Genomic DNA, 22,227 nt, shown 5'->3' with positions numbered 1-22,227 from the left:
CTAATACTAAGAATCTAATAATTAGAATCTCTTCAACTTAACATCTAGTAATATGATTAAACAATAATTTCCAACCAATAAAATAAAAAAAATAAAAAAACCAGAGGGGAGTAGGACAAACATCTAAAGCTCACATATATATGTTCCACCACACAATGAGCAGATGCATTACTAATACTTCAATCCATGTTCCCTTCTTTCCATCGCGTAATGGGACCCCAAATTTGCTTACCAAGCTTCCTACCTTTTTTCCCCTTCCTTGCATATATCTCAGTCTCCAAATTATATACTACTAGTAGTTTGGCCAGCCAATGATGAAATGAAGGTGGCAGAGGGTCTAACCATGTAGATGCTATTCAAAGTCTCATAACTGACAAAGCTACAAACAAAAATTCCCCCCCACCCTGCATTTGCCCCTCGTCCTCGTTTACTCCCAGAAGGATTATCGAAGGGGTTAAGAGAATTTCAATTCCTAATACCCTATTTATAAAACCCTCAATATCTTTTTTGAGCAGATGCAAGTGAGGGCATGTTGCAAACACATGTAGCAAATCTGCCTCCAGGCTTCCACACCTAAAACAGCTAATCCCTGTTGTGCCTCCCCACTGAGCTATCTTTGCAGGCGTATAATATAGATGGTATATAGTTTTATAGTGTTGTGCCTGGAGAGGCGCCGAGCACAACAGCATATATCCCTTTTCTAAAGACATGTAGAAGCTTTCCGTCCTAATATCCAAACTATTTTTCCATTTGTCTGCCCATTTTTCCATATCATCCTGCTTTGAGATTATCAATTCAGCATAAAACCTCTTTATTGTACAATCCTCCCCTGCTTGAATCACTTCCATAATAGGGTTTTTGCTGAAGCCCACCGGTCCTCCCTTCTTTTTATACGGAAAGCTCCTCATTTGTAGATATTTATAAAATTGTCTAGTATCTAAAACAAACTTTGTCTGTAATTCAGAAAACTGGTAGACCCCTTGTTCCCCCAAGACATCCCCTACCCTTCTGACTCCCTTCCTTTCCCACTCTGTAAAAATAGGGTCAGCAAATACCTCCTCTGGGAAATTTGGATTATCTTTCAATCTAGTATAAAAATTATACTTCCCCAGCCCGAATCTTTTAGAAAAAGCTTTCCAAACTGTGTAAGCTGCAATGAGCGTCTTGAATCATGTCCTTTTAAAATAGCTAGCCTCCGTATATTTCAAAAACACATTCTCTGCTTCTGGTCCTAGAACTAGTCTGTATATCACCAATGACCCAAACTCAGTCCAGCCTTCAGACTCTCCCCCCCCCACTAAGCCTACCATGTATTGTAAAGCTGCTGCCCAATAGTATAATTTTAGCTCTGGCAGTGCCCACCTTCCCCTCTCCCGTGGAAGTGTCAGAACACCTAAGTACCCTCCTGGTTTTCCCCTTTGACCAGATAAATCTATTAATCATATGTTCGATATTCTTAAACAACTTGGCCTCAAATAATAAGGGTATTGCTCTAAAAAAGTATAAAAACTTAGGTAACACCAACATCTTTACTACATTCGTCCGCCCCACAATTGAGAGATGTAAATTGTCCAATCTATCTAAATCCTTCCGCACTTTATTAATTAAAGGTGTTATATTCTTTTCTACCAAGCTATCTAGATCAGCCGAGAGAGTCACCCCTAAGTATGTTCCTGCCTGTACCACTCGGCTATCAGTGCAAATAGCATGACAATTTTTAATTATCTGCGTCTTGGCTGTGTTCATTTTATAATCCGAGATTTGCCCAAACCTCAGTGCCTCAATTTCAACTTGCGCTATAGCCTCCGTAGGGATCAGTGTAATCACTGCCACATCATCGGCGTATGCTAGTATCTTACAATGGCCAACACGTGTAGGCAATGGTGTTATTAGCTCACACATCTCTATTCTGCGGATCAATGGATCCATATACATGGCGAATAAGAGCGGTGAGCAGGGGCACCCCTGTCTCGTACCTCTCCTTATCCGAAATTGTCCTGTAGACCCTGCATTACTCGCACAGAAGCCACTGGATCTACATATAGTGCCTGAATTGCTTTAACAAATCGCTTTTTGACACCTGATCTTTCCATTACTAGCCAGAGGTAGTCCCAGGAGACCCGATCGAATGCCTTTTCTGCGTCTAACGGCATAACCGCCATTGGGTCTCCTGGGGCTGCTGTGGCATCAAATAGGGTTATCACCTTACGTATGTGGTGGGTGGTGCCCCTTCCAGGTATAAAACCATGCTGATTGCTGCTCACGATCTTATCAATTACCCTGGCATATCTTGTTGCCAGAGCCTTAGAGAATACCTTAGTATCCGAATTCATTAAGGTGATGGGCCTGTACGAACCTGGTTCTTCCGGAGGCTTCCCTTTTTTCAAAATGATCACGATTTCCCCACCCCCCCATGATCCAGGAATAGATTCACCTGTCTGTGCCTGCTGCATTGTCTTAATTATATCCCCTTCTAGGCTATTCCAAAACACTTTATAAAACTCAATTGGAATCTGGTCGGGGCCCGATGCTTTCCCTGAAGGGAGGTTTAAGATAGCATCCTTAATTTCTTCTACCTGCAAGACCTCTTCCAGGGCTTCTGCATCCTCCTCCATTAGCTTGACTACCGGGATCTCCTGCAAGTAATCTCTAATTGCCCGGATATCTCCCCCCAATGGTTCGTCATACAATTTCTCATAAAAAGTTCTAAAAACTTCCCTTATTTCCTCTGAGTCTGTATGAATCCTGCCCGAGGTATCCCTGATCTCTCTCACAGTACCTGCCGCTTCTTGTTGCCTAGCTCGTATAGCCAACGTCTTCCCTACTGTTTCACTGAACTCATGGCATCTCTCTCTTTTTGTCGTGTATATTTTCGCAGCTTTTCTGGCAATATCTCCCTCTGCCTCCCCTTTGGCTTTCGTAAGTTCTATCATAACAGTATCTAATGGGGTTCCAGTCATGACACGCTTCTCCAACTCCTCCTCAGCTTTGAGTACTGCCCCGCTAATTCTTTATTCCGCAACACTTCCTGCTTTCGTTTAAAAGAGTTAAAGCTCAACGTCTCACCCCTAACCCCCGCCTTAAAAGCATCCCAAACGACACCTGTAGCAGCACTACCCCTGTTGATCTCAAAGAATTCCCTAATCCATTTTTCATATGTTCCACATATTTATCTTCTTGTAGAAGCCCTCTTTCAAAAGTCCACATTCTTTGCTGTCTAGTGTTTGTTGACTTAGTTATTGTAAGCACAAGGGGGTTATAATCACTAAGGATCCGCGGAAGTCTTTCTATCTTCGAGTCAGAGAGAACTGTACTTGAAACAAAAAAATAGTCCAATCTTACACAAATTTGGTGCGGAGCGGAATAATATGTAAATCCCTTATTATCTGCCCTTTTTTTCCCCAGACATCTGATAGAGCGTTGTTTGCTACTAGGGTCTGTAGCGCGTGGCTTACTCTCCTCTTCCTACCTTGATATTTACCAAATGAACCCAGTCCCAGACCATCGGCCCCATTAATATTAAGATCCCCTGCCAAGATGATTTTAGGCGCCCAAGTAGCTAATTCCACATCCAAAAACTGGAAGATCTCAGGGTCGTCCTCGGTTGATCCATATACTGTTACTAACGTAGTCCACTCCCCATCTATCAGACACTCAATCATTGCCCATCTCCCCCATTGATCCTGCACCTTTCTTCTTATTAACAGATTTTTATTTTTAGTTAATATAGCTACCCCCCTCTTTTTGACACCCTGCCTCGAGTTTACTAATACATGAAAACCCAGCTGGTTCAGAAAATATTCTTGTGAGACCATAACATGTGTTTCCTGTAAAAAAATAAAATCAACATTCATTTGTCTTAATGCAACTGAAACCTTTGACCTTTTTTGGGCATCATTTAGACCGCAGACATTCCATGTTACATACCTAGTCCCCATAAATAATTTTTAGAGTTTTACCATCTATGCTCATATTTTTAATAACCAAATTAATTTTCATTTTTCCCCTATTTTTTGATTCTTTTGCTTTATACCAACCACCAGTTAGTGCCTTCCTTCCTTCGAACCCCAAGCACCTATTCCAATCCCCCTTCCCTCCCACCTCTTCTCCTGTGAAAATTCCGGCTTTTGCTGCCGTGCCATGCCCTGCACTCCCCCCTCCCCTCTCCCCCCCAGACCCCCCCTGTCTCCCCCACCCCCCCCCCTTATTGGCAAATAGGCCAATCCTGACCTATGTCTGACAGCCGAACCCCCTAGGAAGCTTCTCCCACCCGCTCTCCACTATCCCTTTCTTAGTCCTGCATAGGAAAGATATGCTGATCCCTTCCCTTCCTTCCTTATTGCTATGTCATATGTGCTGTCTGTCTTATAGCTGCAACCCGGTCGTTTTGCGCCTTTCCTTACCTTTGCACCTTCCCTTCTCTAAGGAAAGTCAGGTACTCCTGTGCCACTATTTCAGAGTAGAATACTCTGAACTGACCATTGAATCCAACCTTGAGACGACAGGGAAACAGCAAATATACCTCACATCCTACATTTTGAAAGGGTGTTATTAGCTGCCTCATGCGCCACCTTCTCTCCACAGTAGTGTGGCAAAAGTCCGGACGAGCAAAAAAGATTATATCCTTGTATGATCTCTTGGCCACTGGCTTTGCCTTACTAATTACTTCCTCCCTTAACAAAAAGTTCCCCACATACACCAGTATAGCACTTGGTTTGGTGCCTACATTGTTCTTTCTCTGAATCAGAGGGAAGCGATGTGCCAGCTGCACCTCCTTATCCCAGTCCCACTTATCCATCTCTGGAAAAGCCCCTTTCAACAGATCAACAACAAAGGCACGCACGTCCCCCCCCTCCTTCCCTTCCTCAATTCCAAGTAGCCTTATATTATTGCGTCTTTGCCTGTTCTCAAAGTTTAGAGTTTCCAAAGAACGTCTGATGAGGTCTTTTCTTGCTCATGTCTGTACTCCTGTAGTTTCACTACTTCATCCTCCATTTTACCTGTCCTCTCTTCCACCTCCTCCAGTCTGCCAGACACTTCCGCATACATTTTATTAACTTTACGCAGAGACCCTTGAATTTTCTTGTTTGCGTGCTTAGCTCTCTGACTTTCAATCCGAGCCTCCCCCTGCATTTGCTTCAGGGTTGAGAACAGAAGATCAAAGCTAGCTGCATAACCTCCTGTCTGAGCCTGAGTCTGTGCCTGGACCTGGCTTGCTTGTTGGGGGCCACCAACTGCACCCTCCTGGTACAACTGCGAAGTAGCTGCATAATCCCAGTCCAATTTCTTAGCTACCCCTATTTGCATTGTGCTCCCAAGTTTCTTGGCTCTCCTGCGAGACCTTCCTTTGACTCTACTCGATTTGGATACTGGGTTTCGTTTCAGTGCGGTGTTGTGCTCTATCTCTAGCTCTGAAGTATCCATCTCTGACTCCTCCGAGCAGCTCTCCGTAGATGGTGAGAGACCATTTGACTTAGTAGACAAATCATCACTTAAGTCTGAATCGTCATCCTCTTCTTCATTATCCTCATTATCCACTTTGTCTTCATCATTTCCGGTAAAAAAGCAGTCATCACTAGGCGAGCCAGCGGCTGATGGAGGCAAATAGTAGTTTTTCCTACTATCAACTCTCTCATTAGCCTCTCCCATATCGATCATTTGGACATTGTCTGGTCTTTTATAGGCCGCCGCCTCACCAGTGTTCTCCATACTACCACCTTTAGCTTTACTAGATTTGTCTGCTAACTCCGTGCTTGATGGGGCAACCCCCGGTGCTTCATTATCGCCCAGGGATTGCTGTGCTTGCTGGACCATCAAGATACCATCACTCAATTGGTTAATCCCCTCTTGTGCCTTGCCTGTCTGGACTTGCTGCACACTTTTCTCAGAAACTGGCACTTGGAAGAGAGACATAGCCTCTGAAACATCCGCTGCAGTATCCCCCTGTGAGACGGCTTCCCCCCCCATACTGCCAGACCCGATACTTATCTGATTCGGATCGGCCAGCTGCTCAACAACTGTGTCTCTGAGCTGTATCTTACTAATTAGAGCGCTCTCGAGATCGGAAGCGTCCATCATATTCTCACTCCCTCCCTCCCGAGTCCGCTGCATCAGAGCTGCTGCTTCTCCTACTACCTCGCCCCGTAGACCGTTGCCATCATTCTCGGCATCTGGTTGCGCCGGGCACTCACCTCCGTGATTCAGCTGTATCACGTCTGTTGCCCCGGGCTGTGTCTCACTTAGGTCAATGACGTCAGTCTCAACCTCCTGACGCACGGCATTCCCTACAATAGTCAGCGAGCTCAGCTGCTCTGTAACCTCGGTTGGCCCGGTAACATCCGCAGGCGCAGGCGTCTTCTCTTATCTGGCCACTGGGAATGACTCAAACAGCGTAGGCTGCCGCAGGCTGGCTTCCCTCGAAGGGTCAGAGCCGACATCCATGCTCTTGAGGGGCTTTTTCCCAGGTAACTCCTTCTTGCTTTTCTCGGCTTCTCTGACCTGTTTTCTTCTGTCAGTTGCAGATAGCCTCTCCTCTTCTCGCAGTCTGGCAGCCTCCCTTCGTGCTTGCGCTCTGTGTCGGCCCTTTACTCTCAGATTTGCCGCCGGGATATCTGAGTCACTCGCTAGCAAATCTTCATCTTCTCTCCCGGTCGTGTCTTTAATCGCCCTTTGTACTTTCGGGGCCATGACCCGCTTGATAGTGTCCAAACCCGTATAGAAGCGTCGGAGTGTCTCCACAATCACCAGCCCGGCTATCCGCCAGAGAGCACTCGGGTCTTCCTTGTTATGGCTGTACACACGAGCTGGGACCCACTCCGCCTGAGAAAGCCAGGTGATGTAATCCTTAAGCATCACTCTACACGGCTCGGCTGTATCTTCTCCTGCATTCAATTTTCAGCATGCGGCATACTCTTACATATGCTCTAAGGAGAGGGTCCTACAGCGTCTCAAGTTTACTTAAGCCGGGGATCAGCACATCAGCACATCACCATGGGAGAGTATGTTGGGAGCTGCTACCTCCTACGGTCTGTCGGCGGCCATCTTGCCTGAGAAAAAAAAAAAAAAAAAAAGGAATAATTTATTGAGACCTTGACTGACCCTTTTATTGTCTTTGTGGCCTTATAACTAGTGGTAAGTCACTGTTTATCACTACTAATAATCCACTTTCCAGCAAAAAGCAAATACAGAAAAATAAGTGCTCTATCACTGTTGCAAATTACATTGAATGTATCGGATATGTAACACATATTGCAGAGAGTTTCCAGGCAGATCACATTTAGAAAATCCATAAGATATTGGACCCAATAAAAGTGTCCTGGTAAAAATAATACAGTAATACTACACTCAGTAAAGTTTGTACTGGCCAGTATTATCACAACAATGCCAGAACATTTTGTGTTTTGCTGCTGCAACGGGGAATAGAATGGGAAATCGGCATTACTGCAGTGCTCTGACAATTTTGAATTTTGGACCCTTTATTGGCATACATACACCCTCTTTCAGCAGGTGGCTTTATGCTAGAAAATACTGGCAAACTTGTAATCATATTTCAGCAGACAAAATGTTTTTTCCAGAATTATCGGGTTACTTTATTTTCACATGCATGACTCTTATACCCCTGCACTGTTGTCTTGGGTGGTCAAGAGACCATACTATTAAGAAGATGTAGACAAGGTGAGTTGGAAATCCAACACTTTTATTCCACACTTTCACAGTGGCTCCTCACTCCTGCTTGTCTCCAAACCATCTCTTGGCTGGGTGAATATTCATCCTTCAAACACAAATGCATACACCCACAGAAGTCCAGCGCTGGACATCACCACTATGTGACAAACAACCACATGACCCAATCTTAGCATCACAAAACTGAAACACATAACTTTAAGACACAACCCATACTAATCTTGAAATTGTACATGGATAACTGTCAAAAGAAGGGAGTTTTAACCTTTGGGTTCTAATTTACATAATAGACAGGAAGTTTCACTCTCGGTGACTCTTTGATATATTTTGGTACCCGTTGCAGAAAAACTGCCATTATATAGTTATACATATATGATAATATAGCATGTTTTCTAATATGTACAGATGCCCCATGCGCAAATAATATATGGGAACCAATCAACTACAGGAAAATGCAGCGCCTTTGCACATTAGTCCCATGAATCTCCAGCTAGCAGGGGGGGAAAGCTCCTCGGCCCGATGGAATCCCCATAGGTTTATATAAGTCCAATCTTCTGGGATGGGGCCCTCTTTTAACCCAGGTAATAATAGCTAGCTGCTCTTCTCAATTCATAGAAAGCTTGTCAGAATCAACTCTGGTTCCAATTTAAAAAAAAGGTGATCATCATGATCCGGGTTGTTACTGTCCCATTTCTTTGTTGGATTACCTGGTTAAATTTATAGGGTTTGTCCTACTTCTAAGATTATAGGACTGGGCCAAAGATAACAAGATAATTTCAGAACTACAGTTCAGTTTCCGCGAAGGTCTAGGTACTATTGAGCAGAGTTTAAATTTGAATATTATCATAGGAAAATATACACTGGCAAAGCAGGACAGGCTGTTCCTAGTATTTGTAGACCTTGCAGCAGCTTTTGATTGTGTAATCCACGATAGGTTATGGAAGATTCTGGAAGACTTAAGTGTGGAACTTCCCATATTACAGTTTTTGAGGCAACTATACAATGACGCGAAGGCGAGGGTGTGATATGGTGTTGGGGGAGTGCACTGCTCCGTTTAAGATGGGAGGCAACCTTTACAACGCAACTTTTACTACGCAGTGCCATTACGACGCAACTTTTACAACACAAACCATTACAACGCATTGCGCTGGGGGGCGCTCTAGGATAGGGAATAGGTTTAATCTACTATCCAACACCTTCCCTACTATCTACGTGGACTGGAGTTGGAATAGTAAATTAAACAATTCACTATCCAGCGCCCCAAAGCACTATGCGTTGTAAAGGCATGCGTTGTGAAAACCGCGTTGTAAAGGCATGCGTTGTGAAAGCATGCGTTGTGATGTCATACATCCGTTTAAGATGCAGACTGGGGTAAGCCAAGGACCGTACCCTAGTACAGCGCCTCAGCAACGTTGGAATCCAGGAGAAGGCACTGGAGTGGATCATCTCCTTCCTCGCCGGAAGGACACAGAGAGTCCGCCTCCCCCCGTTCAGATCGGAGGCCACCGAAGTCATCTGCGGCGTTCCTCAAGGCTCCTCGCTCAGCCCAACACTCTTCAACGTCTACATGAGCCCCCTCGCAGCCATCGCACGCCAGCACAACCTCAACATCATCTCCTATGCCGACGACACCCAGCTGATCCTCTCCCTCACCAACGACCCCGCCACCGCCAGAGCCAACCTACACGAAGGGATGACAGACGTTGCCAAGTGGATGATGAACAGTCGCCTGAAACTGAACTCGGACAAGATGGAAGTCCTCATCCTGGGATCTTCACCCTCCGCCTGGGACGACTCCTGGTGGCCCCCCGCCCTGGGCAGCGCACCCAAACCCACAGACCACGCACGCAACCTGGGCTTCATCCTGGACTCCTCCCTCTCCATGACCAGACAAGTCAACGCCGTCTCCTCGTCGTGCTTCAACATCCTGCGCATGCTACGTAAGATCTTCCGATGGATCCCCACCGAGACCAGGAAGACGGTCACCCAGGCCCTCGTCACCAGCCGTCTGGACTACGGCAACTCCCTCTACGCCGGAACCACCGCCAAACTCCAGGAGAGACTCCAGCGGATCCAGAACACCTCAGCAGGACTCATCCTGGACATCCCCCGCCGCAGCCACATCTCCGGACACCTGAGAGACCTGCACTGGCTCCCGGTCAACAAGAAAATTCCCTTCCGGCTCCTCACCCACGCACACAAAGCCCTACACAACCAAGGCCCAGGATACCTCAACAGCCGCCTCAACTTCTACGCTCCCAAACGCCAGCTTCGATCGACCAACCACGCCCTCGCCGCCGTCCCCCGCATCCGAAGAGCAACCACAGGAGGAAGGTCCTTATCCTACCTGGCCGCCAAGACTTGGAACTCCCTTCCGACCCACCTCCGCCTGACCCAAGACCACCTCGCCTTCAGGAAGCAGCTCAAGACCTGGCTGTTCGAGCAGTAGCGGACCCCCTCCCCCCAGCGCCTTGAGACCCTCCGGGTGAGTAGTGCGCTATATAAATGCTTTGATTGATTGATTGATTGATTGACCCCATTCCTATTTACTTTATTTATTAAGGATTAGGTCTAGCGCTGATGAACCAGTGCCAAGATCTCCCTCAAATTAAAAGACAGCCCATACCGGCTCTACTGTATGCGGACAATGCCGTCCTGATGTCACATACTCAGATTGGCCTCCAAAGGACAGTAACTAGTTTCTCATCATTCATGCACAATCTTGGACTTAGAGTCAACACATCAAAGACCTTTGTCATGAGATGTGGGGCTCGCAGCTCTAAATGTAGGGACATTTTAACGACAAGAAAAAGGCTGAGTTTACAAACAGCTTCTCGTATCTAGGAATTTTACTTGAGCAAAAGGGAACCTGGACACAGGCAATACAAGTGAGGAAACTAATGTTTATGAAAGCCACTGCAGCCTTGGTTAATTTTGCAAAAAATTGGGCAGACGTCCGGCAGCAGCGTTACTTCATATTTATCAGGCTATGTGTGTTTCCACAGCCATATATAGCTCAGGTGTCTGGGGTTTTGCGGAGTCGCATGTATTACATGTAGTCAAAAATGCTTTTTTAAGATTTGTATTAGCAGTCCCAACCAGTACTTCATCATATGTATGCAATGCTGAACTAGGTGTCCCTTACATATCAGATCTCTTAATAATAGAGCCTATTTTGCTCTGGCATTGGATCTGGACATCATCAAAGACCACTGTTAATCGGGACATTTTAAAAACCTGTTTTAAACTTGAACAGGTATCCAAAATACCATGGCTAAAGTATGTTGATAAATGTATGCATGATCTTGGTCATCCTGAATTTTATTACAAGTTTAATACATCGACTGATGTAACAAGAAAAGTCCTTAAGGAAAAATGCCTGACGTTACTAGATGAGCTCAGACTAGCCACAGAAATTGTGGAGCCCACAGTAATGGCAAACCAGTCTATTTTAACAACCTATAGTTTGCAGCCTTATTTGAAAATTGTTCAGGGTGGTTATGACAGATTTCTGTGGACCAGATTCAGAGTGGGAATCCTCCACAGATTATTAGGTTTTCCAGAAATTAATGACTGGTCTAAAGTTATGGAAAAATGCCCCTGTGATGATATTTCGGAACAGTCCACCTTACATGTTGTTTTATTTTGTAAATTGTATTCTGTGCAAAGAAGAAGATGGGTCCTACTGATTTTAGGCAATGCCGCCCATATTTATAATATTATATTTATATTTATAAAACAAATTCTTTACACGGTATCTACGAATCACTGAATATCGATTCAGAAATATCGAAGGCAAGAATATCGACATCCTATCTACAACATGATAAGTACAAAAATATCGATAAAAAAATATAGATGTTAAAAATACCGTTTTTTTCTGTAAAAATATAAATGTAAAATAAAGTAAATAACACTAATAAATAAAATAAACATAGTTAAAAAATATCTAATAATGTTTAAAATTAATAAATAATACATATATAATAATAATACATTAATTAAACATATAAAGAAAATATATAATATATACACACTTAACAATACGTTGTAATATTTATTTTAATAATTTATACATTAATAAAAAAAAGTATTAATTACAAATACATTTACAAACATAAAACATAAACATAAATAAAAAGGAAAGAATTATGTTTAATAAATTAAAGAAATTAAATATACCTTTAATACTTTTAAAATTAATTATATACTACGTTATCTATATGTATACAAAAAAATTAAATAACTAAATAAATAAAAATACTATTCAAAATCCATAAGTAAAAAAAATACATTAATAAAAATGTTGGATAGCATAGAATTTAAAATTACCATTCCCACTCCAGAAAGCACATAGTAGAGAAACCGTTGTATAACAGTAGGGAAAACATTGGATAGCGTAGGGGGAAAAATTACTATTCCAACTCCAGAGAGTGCAACAGTAGGAAAAACATTGGATAGTGTAGGGGTACAAATTACTATTCCAACTCCAGAGAGTGCAACAGTAGGGAAAGCGTTGGATAGCGTATGGGTAAAAATTACTATTCCCACTCCAAACAGTGCAACAGTAGGGAAAACGTTGGATAGTGTAGGGGTAAAAATTACTATTCCAACTCCAGAAAGTGCAACAGTAGAGAAAACGTTGGATAGCGTAGGGGTAAAAATTACTATTCCAAATCCAAACAGTGCAATAGTAGGGAAAACATTGGCTAGCGTAGGCGTAAAAATTACTATTCCCACACCAGAGAGTGCAACAGAAGGGCAAGTGTTGGATAGCGGGTGGGTAAAAATTACTATTCCAACTCCAAACAGTGCAACAGTAGGAAAAACATTGGATAGCATAGGGGTAAAAATTACTATTCCCACTCCAGTGAGTGCAACAGTAGGGAAAACATTGGATAGCGTAGGGGTAAAAATTACTATTCCAACTCCAGAGAGTGCAACAGTAGGGAAAGCGTTAATGGCGTAGGGGTAAAAATTACTATTCCAACTCCAGAGAGTGCAACAGTAGGGAAAGCGTTAATAGCGTAGGGGTAAAAATTAATATTCCCACACCAGAGAGTGCAACAGTAGGGAAAACGTTGGATAGCGTATAGGTAAAAATTACTATTCCAACTCCATAGAGTGCAACAGTAGAGAAAGCGTTGGATAGCGTAGGGGTAAAAATTACTATTCCACCTCCAAAGAGTGCAACAGTAGGGAAATCGGTGGATAGCGTAGGGGTAAAAATTACTATTCCCACTCCAGAGAGTGCAACAGTAGGGAAAACGTTGGATAGCGTAGAGGTAAAAATGACTATTCCAACTCCAGAGAGTGCAACAGTAGAGAAAGCGTTGATAGCGTAGGGGTACAAATTACTATTCCCACTCCAGAGAGTACAACAGTAGGGAAAACATTGGATAGCGTAGGGGTAACAATTACTATTCCAACTCCAGAGAGTGCAACAGTAGGGAAAGCGTTGGATAGCGTAGGGGTAAGAAATACTATTCGAACTCCAGAGAGTGCAACAGTAGGGAAAGCATTGGATAGCGTAGAAGTTATGTATAACATACTTATAAATAATTGTTGTAAATAAAATAATTAAAAATGTAATTTTTAAATAACTCTACATCATTTGCAAATACCCATTATTAATTACTAAAACATAATTACAATTGAATAAATAATTAAAAATAAATTAACAATAAATACTAATAAATATTATTTAAGAAATGTAAATTACCAAATAATAAATATTGAACACTAAAATATTTTTCAAAACAAAAAACATATTAATAATTAAAAATTGATTAACAATAAAGAAATGGTAAATGACATTTTTTAATGAAAAATTATTTACTAATTAATAAAATGAATTTCCAATTAATAAAAAGTAATTAAAAATGAAAAATATCAATTACCAATTTAAAAAAGATTAATTACCAATTAAAATATTTAATTACCAATAAAAAATGTAATTACCAATTACAAACCTTAATTACCAATAAAAAATGTTTGTTGCTAATTAAAAAATGTAATTACCAATAACAAAAATGAATTACCAATTTAAAAAATGAATTACCAATTAATTACTAATTAATATTTAATTATACATAAAATAATTATCAATATCAATTCAAAATAAATAATTACTTAATTACAATTAAATTACTTCCCACCCAATTCCCCTATAAACCCACAACCTGCTAGAGAACTTTAACGCAAAAATGATTTAAAATTAATTTACAATTACTAAAAATTTATAATTAATTTACTATAATTAAATTACTTCCCATCCTATTCCCCTATAAACCCACAGTACTAAAACATAACATTAAATTAAATATAAAATTTTTAATATATAAAAAATAGTACGCATATAATTTAAAACAAATAAAAAACTTAACAAAAAACATATAACACATACATATAAAATACATAATAAAATACATAACAACAAACAAATATCAATATTGCTAACTTCGATATTACTTACATCGATATAAAAAAAATCGATATTACTTACCTTAGGGTCGATATTCTGTCCAACGATATTCTTAACCTCGATATTCTTCACCTTCGATATTTTTAACTCGATATTAATGTTGGCCGATAATTTGGAATCGATAATTTGACTGTGCACCGGTATCTACGATAATTTTTAAAAGGCATACTAATATGTAGAAAATTCATTCTAATATAAACTGGTAACCAAGAATATAATTTAATCTAATTTTATCTGTATATAATGTACACATGATGTGCTTTTTAATATCTTGTTTTGTGATTATGATGATGAGTATTAATGTGTGCTTTTATGATTATCTAAAAAGAAATCAAATAACGCTTGGTTGATGTAACAAATTGAGATTTCAGTATTGTCAAAACATTGTAAATTGTAAGCAACACTGAAAGGAAAAAAATGAGAAACCCTTTTTGCTTGTTTCATATTTTTAATTGCAGAGAAGGTCATTACGGAGATTGATAACGTGATTGGCCGGCTCCGTATACCCTCCATGGAGGACAGGAACAAGATGCCATACACAGATGCAGTGATCCATGAGATCCAGCGATACAGTGACATTGTTCCACTAGGAGTTCCACACATGGTGATGCGCGACACCAACTTTAGAGGATTCACTCTGCCCAAAGTAATGTTTTTACAATTTGCATACGTTTTAAATTGAATGCTACAATGTATCCAGTCTATGAGCTATCTGCCCTCTGTCCTAGTTCATAAGTGGCTTTGGGTGCAAGGCTGAACAACTCATTGCATATGAACACAGGATGCTAAGGATCAAGTACACTGATTCAAAATCCAAGTAAAGCAAAAAAAAAACACCACCTACAATATGTATAGTTTCTAAAGCTGAAAATTTGGGTAACACTTGCCCAGTTCACTTGATTATCAGTGTAAAATGCAAAGGGCTACTGGGAGTTTGGTAGTAGGTATTCACAGTAGGAACGTTTTCTGGGTAAAACAGGATAATACATTGGATAAAGAGAAATATTCCCTGCATCGTATCATGGCTGGAAAGTGGCAGGCATGCGGCCACATAAAGTGAAGGAAGGTAATGGCAGCTCAGAACAATTACATGTCCATAATCCTGAAATGTTCTTTGCTCATCCTCAACTTTGTTATCACAGCTTGTGGCTACAACCTGGACATGAGGGCCTTGTGACTAAATGATTGTTCAAGATGTCCAGAACTCAAACTTCAGTTTGCTGGACCTTTCTCATTGTCTTACTGATCAGGTCACTGCTCCACTCCACATAATATGTAGCACCGCTTCCTCTTCCTCTTCCTCTTCCTCCAAGGCAGACTGCTGCAGTGGACCATCCATAGAATCCTAGGGAAGTTCTTGACTTTGTGGAATATAACAACTATTAGGGTCTCATCTCTGGCAAATGTCGACCTAAACTGATACTAACTGGCCCCTTCAAAATTCAGAAAAACCACAATTACTGGTTGGATGAAGCTGCAATTAATCCTCCTTTGAGATACTGGTAGTGGGGGCTGATGGAAATCTAAAGTATGTTATGTTATGAGTATTTGTATAGCACACAACTCACCTGGGATGCTATCCTTTCCCTTAAAAGCGTTGAATTGGACAACTTAGGCAATGAGCCTTGATCTCAGTTTCTTATGGAATTCAAGAGCTGAGTAGGAAGCTGTTATTTGCTGGGGCAGGTCATTCCAGGTTTTAAGAGTGATATAGAATAACAACCGGATCTTTTCATTCAGGGGATGTGACTAGTAGGTTTGTGGAAATGTATGCGTTTGTAAGGGTACAAGGTGCCAATGTTGTGGAAGGCTTTCAATGTGTTTGTGAGAAGATTGAAGAGTTCATGTTACTGGATTGGGACCCAATGGAGCTCTTTGAGATGCGGGTTGATGTGAGTACTAGGTGAGAGGTTCAGGCTGATCCTGGCCTCTGAGTTGTCTATGGTCTGAAGGTTAATGGTCAGTAAAGTGTTGATTTCACCATAGAGTACATTGCCGTAGTCCTGTTTGCTAGCGATGAGGGCTACGGTGACAATTCTGCATGTCGTGGCGGGGAGTTATCTGGAAATCTTCTTGAGCATCTTAGGAGTCTGGAGGTAGGCAATGGAGATTGCATTCACTTGGCCTGCCATTGAGAGTTGGTTGTTGATTTACTACTCTGAGGTTCTTTTTGTGGGTTGTCCAGAGGGGTGTGGATCCAAGTTGGCAGGTCACCAGGTGGAAAACCACAGCCAGCTGTCTTTGCCAAACATTACTACTTCCATCTTGTCTGCGTTGAGTTTGAGGCAGTTAGTTTTAATCCATCTGGCAACTTTGATCATACAGAAATTGGTCTGAGTTTTTGGGTCTTGTCAGAGAGGGAGAATGTGAGCTGGGTATTGTCAGCATAAGATAAGATTGATTTTGTGGGTGCGGCAGGTACTGCTGAGGGGGCTATGTAGGCGTTGAGCAGAGGGTGGGCCCGAGTGAAAAGCCTTGTGGGATTCCGCAGATGAGGTTGATGGCATCTAAGTTGAAGGGGGTCTGGCTGACCAACTGGGTGCAGGTTGTCGGGTAGGAGCAAATATAGCAAAGTGTGAGACCTTTGATGCCAGCTTGGTGAAGTCATTGGATAAGTAGTGATTTTACCAGTACAGTATGCCTCTTTGAAGGATTTCCACAAGGCAAGTGAAGAATATTAGTAATCAAGCAAATGAATAGATATTGTACCCAAACTCTCTTAACCATGGCTTTCTGTTTTCTACAAGACAAACAACACAATGCAAGAGGGACAATGAGTGCTCAACAGTGGTGACAGACAGAGACCTCTTGACAGGAAAGTGGGCTCCTAGTCTTGAGACTCCATGAGGTAATGTGTGCTATATTATTTGCAGTTAGTCAATCAGTAAGATAATTGAGCCTATTTTGCGGAGAGAATTCAATTCAGACCAAAAAAATAAATGCAGGGGAGGGTGAAAGAACTTCATAGCACTGAAAGGAGTTTTGCGCTACAGCACGTCTCTCCGACATCAAACATCCAGGGAATACACCTGTTCATGGACCAATAAGCAATTTGATCAAGGACAAAAGGTCCAAGAGCACTCCTATAGAACTTTCAATGAATCCTCTGTCCATGGGACAATTATGTTAAATAGAGAAGGCAATACAACTAGGATAAAGGTTCTTTATCACGCTGACTCCAAGCAGTTATTTATATGGTGCATGGCACCCAACCAAGTCAATGCCTTCCTGCTGTGTGGTCAACCAAAGAATAATGAACAATGACCCTGTCCCCTCACATGAGGGATTCTTGGTATTTTCATCTAATTTACCTACATTTAGAGTTGTTTAAACAAAGCCACAAAAGAGTTAAATGCCTTCTCAGGTGAAATACACTGTCCACTGGTTTATTTCAATGAAACTGACTTTCTTTATGGTCTCCTTACATCCCCTTACACATTTGGGAGTGGTTTTCTTGGCTGCAGTGGAAACCCACATGACTAATCCCTGGGCTGTTGGTAAATATGTTTTCCAATAGGTGAATAGGACTTGCAGAAACATTCTAAGATGTCCACATTGTGGTGGTCACAATAATCCCCAGGTGCGGCTGGGAGAGCCTACAGTGCAAAGGGTGGGAATAGGTTAGAATCCTTATATTCACGAGAAAGGTCAAGCTGAATACCTAGCTTTTCATCTTCTCTGTTTCTTAATGTCATTGTGTAAATGCTACAGTTAGAGAACTACTGCCATGGTCTTGCTGTACTCCACCCCTACCACCAGGCTAAGAGTGACCACCAGTCCAGGAGTGCAAAGAAGCTCTTCTCTTTCCACAGACCTTCAGCCTTAATTTAGATTGTGAATCCTTTGTATGACAGACATCTTTTCTGCTTCTCCAAGAGGCCACGTGGCAGTTCCTTCATCCTATGTGTAAGGATTGGAGTTCTTTTATTAATTTTCCCACCATGTTCGCTTGTTGGATCGATAAAATTGCCCAGTCGTGGTGAAGTTTTAAGAACATTGTGAGAAAGTACCCAAATGTACTCTTTAGTACAAAATGTATTATTTGAAACTGACATCCATGGCTTCGTTGTCCCTCAACTTTTTTACCTTCCAGCCTCCTGTTTTTGCTGACATTATGGGGTCGATTCCGATCCGGTAAAAAAAACGTCCGTACGAAACGTTTCCGGAGCCCTCTCCATACCACTTCGTATAGAAAAGCGCACAATCACAAACACACCGTACGGTGCGTACCCCCCATGATTGCAGTGGTATGCCCCATACACCCAGCTTACATGGGGTACGGTGCGTACCCCCCATGATCGCAGGGATACGCCCCGTACACCCAGCATACATGGGGTACGGTGCGTACCCCTGCGATCCCTTAAACAAAGGTTTGTACGTGCGCACCAGACACGTATCGTACTTGCTGGGTCATATAAACCAGCCGCGAGCCGTACAGATCTCAGCGGGTTCCGACGGAGACTCGTATGGGGATTCAAGTCGTACGGTCTCTGTACGATTCGTACGGAGTCCGGCACCTGGTACGAATCGTACTTCGACGTACATACACGGGACGTTGCAGGGTACGATTCGTACGGGAAAAACGCTCCGAACGGCTATTCGGAGAGTTTTTTCCCGAATCGGAATCAACCCCTATGTGTGCTAGCTTTAAGAGTCTACACACTTCACAAATGCTAACCAGTGGTAACATGCTTGTGCTCTTTCCTGTAAACATGGTCACATTGGCTTATGTAATTTAATTGTAAGTCCCTAGTAAAGTGGTATTACATGTACTCAGGACCTATATGTTAAATGCTACTAGTGGGTCTGCAGCATTTATTTTGCCATCCACTTTAGTAGCCCTTTAAACATATCCCAGGCCTCCCATTGTAACCTGTGTGTCCAGTTTTAAACTGCCATTTCAACCTGTCATGATAAATGTCACGTCCGGCCTAACCCTCCCTTTTTTATACATAAAAGTCTACCCTCAGGTAGGTCCTACAAAGTTTAGAAGGCAGGGTGAAGTGTATATGAAACATTGGACATGTACTTTAAAGTTTACTGGTAATAAAAAACTCGGACGTTTGTTTTTCACTACTGTGAGGCCTACCTCTCACATAGGATAACATTGGGTAAACTTATTACATTTAACTGCTAATGTTTGGTTGGGAACAGGTAAACCTTTTATTTTAGGTATCTGAGAAATTCTTTAATGGTAAAGTCAGATTTTATGTAACAATTTTGAAAATGCCACTTTTAGAAAGTTGCCATGTTCCTGCCCTAACCAATTGGTGCCTGTAGACTGTTTCTTGGTCACATGCCTGGGTGTAGTTGGCAGTTGGACATTGTTTATTCATCCAAGACAGCTGCTTGAGTTGGGCTCTTCCCTCAAAGCGTAACCAAATTTCCAGCAGTGGTTTTTCAAATATTTTGCATAACTTTTTTAAGCGAGCACATACTTTCTGGAAAACCTATTAGGATTTACTAGAAGGAGCTTGTTTTGAGCAAAACATTGTCTACCCAGTCCATTCCATTTAAAATAGCACTAGAACTTGTGGGAATTTTGCATGAAACACAATTTAGGAATTTCGCAAACTTTGAAGGTGCAATAAAAATTCTGCAAAGACCTATAACACTTTCCATTAATCCTCGTACATTATAATGGCTTCTTCACCCTGGTAGCTGCCAAATGATTAGCTTTGGGGTTGTCTGACTCTCCAATTAGCCTCATAAAGAGTGGCGGGATGCCCTTTGTTAGAATCTACCTCAAATAATAATCACAATCCTTTTTGGGTGAACCAATAATTCAATAAATATGCCTGTGCTTAATCCTCTGATAGCTTGTAACAAAGCAGTTAGCCTTAACCTAGAGGAAATATGTACACTATTTATCAGTACTCAAACTGTTTTAAAGGAGACATCTCAAACCAATTTAGAAAAATAGAGAATATTTCAATAAAAAGTGACACTAAAAAACCAAAAATCCAGAAAGTAGAACCTGAGACATAAAATAAAATGTTATAAGTTGGAATAAGAGTAGCTCCAAAAAGCACAAAGCGTCCACTGTGCTTATTTGGTTGAGCTAGACCTGGTCAAATACTAACATTAATGCTGACTACAATGAATTGCCAGTAGGATACAGGAATCAGGTTTGTCCTGGTGGAAAGTTGACCCTGTTGCTTAGAAACGTTTATGGAGACAAAGTGACCGTCAGTGAGTTTTCAGCAGGGCAATCTGCAAGCTGTGTCCGAATCGGGGCTTGGCAAAGGGTGGTTGCTGAAGAGTGGGGCCCGGTCTAATCGTCGAAGAAGGCAAGAAAACTGTGAGTGGACAAAGTCCAAAGTCTATGCCCAGAAAGCACTTAACACCGATGTGTTCATGAAGAAGTCCTCTATCTTAAACACTTTCCTGGAAGTCAGATCTCCTTCAGTGGGGCAAACCAGCAACCTGAGACTGACTAACAATTTGATATAGGAAGTTGCAAAAAAAAGATTAAGTCACGTTTTTAGTAGTTTGGGGACAGGAGGAGCATATTCTAACACTAGCCAAGGGTCTGGGATATGGGGGCACCACTTTGGGATTAGGGCTCACTCTAACAGAAGCCTGTAGCAGAATCAAAGGCAGGTCCATTTGGTACTGGTCTGCTGGGATTTTTGAAGGAAAAGGGCCTCTTGAGGAGTCTAAACAGGAGGTCAGCCAACTGGAGTCAATTCTGGGGTCCTGGGTTCAAGGCAAACAGGTTCAGGTTTTTCCCCCATTCTTCTTGACAGCAGAGGAGCCTTCTTCTGATTTTTCACAGTACCAGAAGTGTTCCCAGGAGGGTAGTGGGTATGCCACATTCAAGGAAGCCTTGACTTCCTATCATAAGGCTATCAGAGTAGCTCAAAAAAAGCATATTGCCTCACAACTTGCGGCGGCAGGTAATGCCCCCAAGGTTCTGTATCAGATCCTGCAAACTTTTACAAAACCAGTGGCTTGTGAAAGTCCCAATCTCTCCTCACAACAATTATGTGACGACATCTCTCACTATCTCTCCAATAAGATAGAATTTATGAGAAAATCACTGTTTCCAACTCCTCCACCAGTATTCTTATGACATTACCTCAGGCTAAAAACACTGAGAATTCTGTAACGCTCACTGGGTTCCGCGCTATCTCTCTGCTCGAGGTAGAGGACCTTATGGGTCGAATTAAGAGTGGCTGTCCATCAGATATCATTCCTGCCAGAGTCATGCCGGTGGTGGGCAAGGTGCCCGGTCCTATGATCCAGCGCCTTGTCAACCTCTCGCTGACTGAGGGCCAAGTGCCACTGGAGTGGAAGAAGGCACTAGTGAGACCCATTCGGAAGAACTCGTCCATGCCTTGGTCAGACCTGTCCAACCTTAGGCCCATCTCTGTGCTCCCGTATTTAAGCAAGCTTACGGAGAAGCATGTTAATAAACATCTATCGAGCTTTATCGAATGTACGGGTAGTCTGGACTATTCTCAGTCCGGCTTCAGGCCAAATTACAGTACCGAATCGCCTCTGCTATCTGTAACAGACGACCACCGCATTTACCAGGACAAGGGACATTCGGTAGTCCTGGTACTATTGGATTTATCGGCAGCGTTCGATACCATATCCCACAATATCTTGCTTGAACGTCTTGCTGATATTGGGCTTACGAGTATGGCCTTGGCCTGGATGCGGAGTTTTTTGTCCGACCGCACTCAAAGTGTCAACATGGGCTTGTTTCGCTCAGCAGAGGTAGAGATTACTAAGGGGGTGCCACAGGGCTCATGCTTGAGCCCTACTCTTTTTAACATCTATGTGGCCCCCCTGGCCAGGATCATGAGATCTTTTGGCTTCATCCCAGTGTCATATGCTGATGACACTCAGCTCCTTTTTCCTTTCAAATCTCTGACCTCCGAAAAAATAAAATCATTCTCCGAGGGCATGAAAGCAGTCGCACAGTGGATGACCCCAAACTTCCTACAGTGTAATGTGGGGAAGACAGAGGTCATGCTTTTTGGAGAAGCCAAAATACTGTGGACCCCGGATTAGTGGCCATCTGATCTAGGCCCGGTTCCCACGCCTAAGCA

The 22,227-nt window shown here is 42.3% G+C and overlaps 1 protein-coding gene and 1 long non-coding RNA gene across 5 annotated transcripts in view; one reads left to right on the top strand and one right to left on the bottom strand.

Annotated features, from left to right (window-relative positions):
* LOC144755478 (uncharacterized) overlaps positions 1-7,030 on the bottom strand; it is a 79,058-nt gene extending 72,028 nt beyond the window's left edge. Inside the window, exon 1 of the long non-coding RNA XR_013594898.1 lies at positions 6,192-7,030. This is a non-coding gene — a long non-coding RNA (uncharacterized LOC144755478). The remainder of the gene's footprint in view (positions 1-6,191) is intronic.
* LOC144755477 (cytochrome P450 2G1-like) overlaps positions 1-22,227 on the top strand; it is a 359,316-nt gene that overhangs the window by 282,459 nt on the left and 54,630 nt on the right. For all 4 annotated transcript variants that reach the window (XM_078644451.1, XM_078644450.1, XM_078644449.1 and 1 more), the window contains one exon: positions 14,626-14,813. In XM_078644451.1, coding sequence (XP_078500577.1) covers positions 14,626-14,813 — 188 coding nt within the window. The remainder of the gene's footprint in view (positions 1-14,625; positions 14,814-22,227) is intronic.

The sequence above is a fragment of the Lissotriton helveticus genome, chromosome 5_1, assembly GCF_964261635.1.
Source record: "Lissotriton helveticus chromosome 5_1, aLisHel1.1, whole genome shotgun sequence".
Lineage (NCBI taxonomy): Eukaryota > Metazoa > Chordata > Amphibia > Caudata > Salamandridae > Lissotriton > Lissotriton helveticus.
The sequence above is the reverse complement of the archived record's forward strand: the minus strand, read 5'-3'. Positions and strand labels throughout refer to the sequence as shown.